Below are 7,874 nucleotides of genomic sequence, written 5' to 3' on the forward strand. Positions count from 1 at the left end.
GATTTTCTTTCTTTTTACAAAGGGAGAGAGTATTCAAAAACCGTTAAGTTATGACGGTGTGTGCATGTCATCGCGTGTGCGTGGACGCTAGTGTGTGTTGTACAGCGACAGATACAGATGGCCATCTGTTTCGAGGGAAACGCATTAGAAGTGAACGTGTTGTGGACGAGTTTAAAAAAGGGGGGATGGACTGCGAGACAAAGTTTTTGTGCTCTCTCTCTCTCTTCTTTCTCTCTCTCTCTCGCTGGGTTGAAGCTGGGGAGCTTGTGGTGGTAATGAGAGTTTAACAAGACTCAATAAATCAGTTAAAGGTGATGGTTTATTGCCCTCAACACGTGTCATTGTTTACCAGGAGCAAAATTTCTATTTTTCAAAAAAAGAACAAAAAACTTTTCTTCAAAGAAAAAAAAGGGAAAAACGAAATCCGCAAATCCAGGTGGGTGTAATATGTAATATCATATTATTATTTTTATTAGTATTATTATTGTTAATAAAGAAAAATTACAGAAAAGATAAAAATGTATATACATTATACATACAAAATGTATATACAATTTTATCGTTTCTGTAATGTCTCTTTCACTTACATTTAGAGATATTTTCTGTCTCTTAACACCCAGCCCCCCTCCACCAACTCACCACAACCAGCATATTTAGCCCCCTGCACACATTTCCAGCGGGTTATCACAATTGCCATTCCTCCCCTCCTTTCTGATGTGTTACCCAGATTACCATCAGTGCCCCTCAGATATTTTTAACAGATCCTCGGCGCTCGGCAATATCCACTCGGAGCCATCTGGTGCAGATCAAAATCTACTGACTTCTTGGGCTTCAGTCGTTAAGGCATTAAATCTAGATCTACAGAATACCCCCGTTGACTCGGGAGGTGGGTGATATAAGAATCAAATAAAATAAAAATAGAACTGTTAAAACATGAACGCCCCCCTCTCGTGAGCCACATGGCTGTGTGTCAGGAGTGGACAGCTAAGGAAAGGAGAGTAGGTTAGAGTCCGACCCTTCCTTTTCCTGAGCTTGAAAATGGATAAGCGGTTCAAGAGGAGATGGCCAAAGCTATAGCATCAGAATTTTTTTTTTTTCAATTCAGTTCCTGTGGAATTATGTATCTTTTTTTCCGGAAAGCTGATAAAAGAAAATAGAACATATAAATTGCAAAACGGTAATTAGCTGTGCACGCCGTTGTTACAGTGAACAGGTTTCTGAACTATGAGGGATAACTTACTCTTCATCCTCACTTTTTTGAGTTTATGTGTAAATAAAATGAGGGACACAAAAATGTAAATTGATGATATTTTGTGGCGCGTACATGGACCTGCAGACTTTGGTGCCTCGGTGTTTGAGATGTTCCCGGCTTTTCGTCAGTCCTTTTTACTCAGAACAAGGAAACGTGGAGTGGCTCTGTTGTTACAAAGGACAACAGCAATCTGGTTTAAGTCCACGCACACACGCACATGCACGCGCGCGCGTGCAGATGGAAAGAGGGTGAGAAAAACAGAGGGAGAATTTGGCTGATTAAACCTTAATGAAGAAATCAAAGAAAACCAAAACAGAAGTCAATAAAAACATACATAATTTATAAATGATATGGACAGATTTGCAAGGTTTTAGTTAACTGCTCTGACTTTTGGAGAAAAAGTTTTGAAATTTGCCATTTAATCTTTAAATATAGATCGTAGATACATGGCTGATAATATTTTTTTATTTTTTTATTTGGTAATTTTATTAAAACCTTTCTGTTAGAATATCTCATCCTAACAAACACAATTAACTATATACATTTTGAAAACATTAAATGAAGAACACAACAAAGAAGAAATCCAAACTTGAAGGAAGATACTAAATTAAACACATTAGACACATTAAATTAAATAAACGCACCAGCAGTCCGTGATACCAAATACTAATTCCTCTGTGGAGAGGCATTTTCCCCCTTTAATTACAATTTAAATCTATTCAAAGTAAGTTCCTTCTTCTGACGGGTTTACTTCCCCCTGTGTCGGACAGCTGTAAAATCGTGTAGACAGGTTGTCATACAACAATCAAAGCCTTCGGTGAATAGACTCTAATGCTTGAACATTTAACATACAATAAGTCCAAACAGGGAGGGAGAGAAAGAGAGAGTCAGAGAGAGAGACAGAGAGAGAGAGAGAGAGAGAGAGAGAGGCCCCAGCCAATGTGCTCACTCTATATTCACATTATCCACATTGCTCCAAACGAGGAGGAGCTTGCAGGCTCAAGTAGGGGATGCCAATCAAAGCATCAACTTCAAATTGTATCTGAGAGATCAGCCTGGAGACCTCAGGGCCAGGCGCGTCAGTCGGAGCGCAATTGTTGATCAGATCACATCCAGCGGACTTTGCGCGAGAAAAGAGAGGAAGTCGAGATTTAAGAGCGGGTTATTTTGACTGCATACCACTGCATGTCTGTAGTAGCTGTGACTTTGGCTTAAACACTTTCCCTTCACTTCTCCTTTTTTTCTTTTTTCTCTCGCACACTTTTTTACGCACGGTTTGTCGGACGATACGGCTGTGCGACAATTCGGCGGTGGAGATGTCTTTCCCCCAGCTAGGCTACCCGCAGTACTTAAGTGCCTCCCAGGCGGTGTATGGGAGCGAGAGACCGGGAGTGCTTACACCTTCGTCCCGGGGAGGGAGCACCGAAATCGGGGGAAGTCCGTCCGCCACCGCAGCGGCGGTCACGTCGGTTTTGGGCATGTACGCCAACCCGTACGCACACAACTACAGCGCTTTCTTACCTTACACCAGCGCGGACTTGGCTCTTTTCTCACAAATGGTAAGAATAAATATTTTTGTATTTTGTTTCTGTTCACGGACAATTGTCTATGCTTTGTTCCCACCGCCGTCTGAAAAAAACAACAACCATGGCAGGGTGTATTCTCAACAAGAGATCTAAATGAATTCTAAAGTGCCTGATTTTTTGTTAAATATCCATGGCTAAATATTAGTTTTGACAGTTTAGTTTGTTGCTTGGCTGAGTTAGAAATGTGAAAAGTCTGAGTTGTGACTGCAAACAAAAAACAAATCTCACTGGAAAGGATTTATTCGTCCATAAATGAAAACGTGCAAACAAAAGACATAATTTACACCAAGCATACGATAATTATCTCGCATTGTTAGAAGGGTGGATTGCAATGTTAAAATGGAAGGAATAACCCGTGCAATAGATCTGTATTTTGGCATGTGCACCAGCGTAAAGTAAAAGTTTTTACTCGTTTCTTACCGTCGCCAGATTATTTTCATCAGCTCGTTAGAAATGAGCACCCATAGGGAAAGCCTCGTCTATAAATATGCAATAACTTTTAATCGTGCAGACTTTGTTTTGTTTACAGTATATCTTTATGCCATGGATGAATGCCACGCGGATTTTTACTGTGTCTAGATGAGATATTGTCAGACATTTATTGCTCTAAAATGCACCTGGTGATAATAATTAACTTGCAAATTACTTGTTAACGTGTTGGCTAATGTGTGCATCAGGCCCAAAGTGACTATTGCGCTAAAGCTTGAAAACAAGAGCTAATATCTAAAATCCAGGCCTGTGTGTTGTTCGAATTGTTCGATATGTGTGAGTTGTTGTGTCCAAAGCAAATATAAATGAGGCAGGGGATTAAATTCGGCACAAAAGTACAAGTGTGGCACGCCAGGGAAACTTAACTTAGGCCTCAAACTGCTGTGACATACTTGAGGAGTGTGGAGGTGAGTTTGGCAGGTACACATGAAAGCTGGCAATTTGCATGCCATCTGTGCATTCACACTGATGCAACGAACTTTCTCTCGTCCCGTTGACTTCATTTGCTCCGTTATTAGACTGTCATGTATGAAAAGTGTTTGCCTTTGAGAGGGTAGTTGTGCAGGCGCAGGTGGCGCTAGCATGTAGTATTTTGCAAGTTGAGGAGCTTATTTGTAGAAAGCTCAGAGTCAGGTGCAACTGCAACTCTTGTTTTTTAATTTTTTCATGGAGGCCATTTTCAGTTGTTTGAATTGCAGATGCATACCATGGCAAAAATCCATGAGCTAAAATTATATATTAAACATGACTTTTACAATCCAGCGTATCAAAAATGACTATGTAGGCTAAATGAAATATCCTGCTGTTATAAAAAATTATCCATTACTTTCAAGGGATCCCAGTATGAGCTGAAGGAGAGTCCTGGCGTCCATCCTGCCAGCTTCGCAGCACATACGTCTCCTGCCTTCTATCCATACGGCCAGTTTCAGTACGGGGACCCGGCCAGGCCCAAGAACGCCACAAGGGAGAGCACCAGCACCCTGAAAGCCTGGCTCAATGAGCACAGAAAGAACCCGTACCCAACCAAGGGGGAGAAGATCATGCTGGCCATCATCACCAAAATGACGCTGACGCAGGTCTCCACCTGGTTCGCCAACGCCAGGAGGAGGCTCAAGAAGGAGAACAAGGTGACCTGGGGAAGCAGGAGCAAAGAGGACGGGGAGGACGGTAACTTGTTCGGCAGTGGAGACGAGGCGGAGAAAAACGAAGACGAGGAGGAGATTGATTTGGAGAGCATAGATATAGACAAAATCGACGACAATGACGGGGATCAGAGCAACGAGGACGATGACGATAAATCAACGGAGGGGAGCAGGGACCACAGGGGCGGTATCGGTGCAGGTGGAGAGTTGGACAGTTTGGAGAGAAGACGGGCCTTCGCCCTACAGGCCCATCAGGCCTTTGACAAATCTAAGAGCCCAATTTCAGTTCACCCAGGGAGTAAGGAGAACTCGGACGGCAACAACAACAACACCACAAGAGTTTTGTCCCCGGATAGACCTGGGAGCTTTCCTCTCCCGTCAAACAATAAGCCTAAAATATGGTCTTTAGCGGAGACCGCTACTAGTCCCGATAGTTCATCTCAGAAACCCTCGTCCCCTTGTGCCCCAGCGGCCACCACTCACTCATCAGCGCCCCACCACCAGATCCAGACCCACCCGGCCTTCCTCCCCAGTCATGGACTGTACACTTGCCAGATTGGAAAGTTCCACAACTGGACAAATGGGGCTTTCCTGGGCCAGAACTCCCTGCTGAACGTGAGGTCGTTTCTGGGAGTAAACCAGCACCATCACCACCACCACAACCACCACTTGCCGGCCCAGCAGCAGCCGACATCAGTGGTGGTGTCGCCGGTAGCGGCTGCAGCAGCACTCAGCAATGACAACAAGGTCCCACCAGAGACCCACAGTCCCAAGCACATAGGTAGGAGAACAGTCTCTACGCGTGCACGCGCACAAAAGTCACATGCAAGCGCTACGAACTTTATACTGAACATGTATTACATAGGTTACAACCTATTACTTTAATATGAATTTCATTCTTGCTTGTATTTATACATAATTAGAATTTTAAAAAATGCACTGTGCACACTTCACGTACTGGATATACAACACTGGGTTCATTTTAGTTAGGCATGTTCATATATGTTAGCAATACAGATATGTATATACATGTGTATATATATATATATATATATGTATATATATATATATATATATATATATATATATATATATATATATATATATATATATATATATATATATGTATAATCCATCCAGCATGCTAGTGCTGAAAAGTGTTTTTATTTTATTTGTTTTTATTTTTATTCTTATTTTCCCTTTTAGACCATGAAAACGATGTAAGGTCTGATTCACCTCCAACACAGATCCTGAAGTCTTCCTTTCGACCCATCCATGACAGGTGAGACATGTTTGCGCTTCTTTTGCGTTTGTTGATTATTGGAAACACGTTGCCATAAAAAAAAAATGAGCAGTTCCAGCCTGATATGAAATTATAAAATAAGAATGCCATGCTTGTTGCATCAATCAAATTATGAGCTTATTTAGACCTTTTTTCAGCAGTATGTCCAATAGGAGTAAAAATAACTCATGTTTAATTTGAGTAATTTTAACTCAAAGTGTTAAACTCAAATTAAACATGAACGTTAGGGAAGCCCAGGAAATTGATAAAATTATAACTCCAGTAATTATTCGATAGATACATAGGAATATAGCGGATGCAAACCCTAGGCTAACTGTTCAACGAATTCCAGTATCCAAACCCAAAGTTGATGTCTATTTTTTTCCCCCAACATAAAACAACAATGCTAACACTAAAAAATAAAATAAACAAAGATAAATTAAACACAGTTTGCTTTGCGGGTGACTGGGGTCTTGACTCCTATCCCACACCCCCTTTAATTCCTCCCCTCTGGGGAGAGTGTGGCTACTTATCAAGTCACCGAGTAAAACGGGCTCTGTCTGGGCTGTGTGCTTTCCCTAAAGACCCCTGGGAGACCCGGAGCCCAGGGGAGCGCTCTTACCGAAAAGGGGAAAATAAGTTTACCTCTGTTTCAAGTACAAAATCCCCCTCTCTCTATGCAACAGTCATATAGAAATAAAAAGCATACACATGAATTATAATTGTTAATATTGGTTACACAAAGATGATTTTTTTTCACACACATTTTTTGGAGTTGTAAAATAATTATTGTGATGTAGCCTATTATTATTATGTATTAGTATAAGTAGGCTATGTATTAATATTATTATTCAAAAAAGTGAGGGATTGAGAGGGGGCACTGCAGTCTGTTCAGCCAGACACTTGAGATGCATAGTGAAACCCGCTGTCCAAACACGGCGGGGGTATTTATCTCTACCTTTCTGCATTATTCTTTATCCAGATCCTCTCTGCCTTCCAGCGCCAGGAGTCCACAAGACGCCACGCAACGGGTCCTCACTGCTCTCTCCTCTGCTTGATCAAGACATTTTTTTTCTGCTTGAAAAAAAAAAGAAGAAAAGTAGAAAAAAGACTTTACACTTCCTAAAAAGGACAATGAGAAATAATAATGCAGCGTAGCATTCAGTCGGTACAGAACAAATGACGTAATTTGGTAATATCCTGTGGATGGATGGATTACTTCCTCTATTGTTGTGTAGCCTATACTCCCGCCTGTAATGTTACTCTCTCTCTCTCTCTCTCTCTCTCTCTCTCTCTCTCTCCACTTTTCCCAGGCAGGCAGGGACATTTTGGTAGACTTTTTACTTTATTATTATTATAATTATAATTATTATTATTTTTGTCTCTATCCTGTGTTTTTGGTGTCCTTTCTTTAATGTAAATACCAAGTGATTTAAATTTGTAAATAGGAAGCGTTGAAGGAATTTGTCCAGATCGTATATTTTGCCTAATAAACTAAATGAAATTATAGAGAAAACCCAAGAGTATCATCAGCCTTTATTTCTTTTTTCATAATAATAATAATAATAATAATAATTATTATAATAATTATTATTATTATTATTATTATTATTATTATTATTATTATTATTATTATTATTATTATGTAAGATACCATTATTTGAAAAGTAAACTAGGCCACTTTTATTTCAAGAAGGGTGGGAATGGGAGAAAAAAAAATTATATATATATATATATTGGCAGTCTGCAGCCAGGCTTAATTTTATTCAAGTTTGGGAGGAAAGCAGCGTGGATGCATTGAGGTGCTAATAAGTGTCCAGATGGTTGCTGGTGACAGAAAATGGACAGGAGCAGCTGGGAAGGTCATTAAGTAATAATATGGGAACGCCCAGTCCAAACAAAATCAAATGGTTAAAATCTAATCTGTCAGAGAGAGAAGTCGATTCGAAGATAAATTATTAATATTTTCGTTTTGGGGGGAGGGGGAGGCTGAGACTGTCGGCCTTGTGGAGCAGGGCCTGTGTTTTGGGGTCCTGTCTGTTCTGAGGCTGATAGTGATCATTAGCCTATAAAAGCAGCTTCTTTGCTCCTCAATCGGAGACCAAATGCAAATATTGATTTAC

General features: G+C 40.6%; 1 protein-coding gene across 1 annotated transcript; it reads left to right on the top strand.

The window, feature by feature from the left end:
* Positions 1-2,402: 2,402 nt before the first annotated feature.
* irx1a (iroquois homeobox 1a) lies at positions 2,403-7,272 on the top strand. Its single transcript, XM_046045348.1, has 4 exons — positions 2,403-2,811; positions 4,161-5,250; positions 5,676-5,751; positions 6,734-7,272. The coding sequence occupies exons 1-4, from the start codon at positions 2,569-2,571 to the stop codon at positions 6,807-6,809; spliced, it is 1,485 nt and encodes a 494-aa protein (XP_045901304.1). The 5' UTR covers positions 2,403-2,568; the 3' UTR covers positions 6,810-7,272.
* The last annotated feature ends 602 nt before the right edge of the window (positions 7,273-7,874 follow it).

The sequence above is a fragment of the Micropterus dolomieu genome, linkage group LG03 (assembly GCF_021292245.1).
Source record: "Micropterus dolomieu isolate WLL.071019.BEF.003 ecotype Adirondacks linkage group LG03, ASM2129224v1, whole genome shotgun sequence".
NCBI classification, from domain to species: domain Eukaryota; kingdom Metazoa; phylum Chordata; class Actinopteri; order Centrarchiformes; family Centrarchidae; genus Micropterus; species Micropterus dolomieu.

What these genes read in the sequence shown, in the direction of transcription:
- irx1a (XM_046045348.1), top strand. Translation starts at nt 2,569, where the DNA reads ATGTCTTTCCCCCAGCTAGGCTACCCGCAGTACTTAAGTGCCTCCCAG. An exon ending in TGGCTCTTTTCTCACAAATG is followed by an intron (nt 2,812 to 4,160) that starts GTAAGAATAAAT and finishes ATTACTTTCAAG; the next exon opens with GGATCCCAGTATGAGCTGAA. An exon ending in TTTCGACCCATCCATGACAG is followed by an intron (nt 5,752 to 6,733) that starts GTGAGACATGTT and finishes TTCTTTATCCAG; the next exon opens with ATCCTCTCTGCCTTCCAGCG.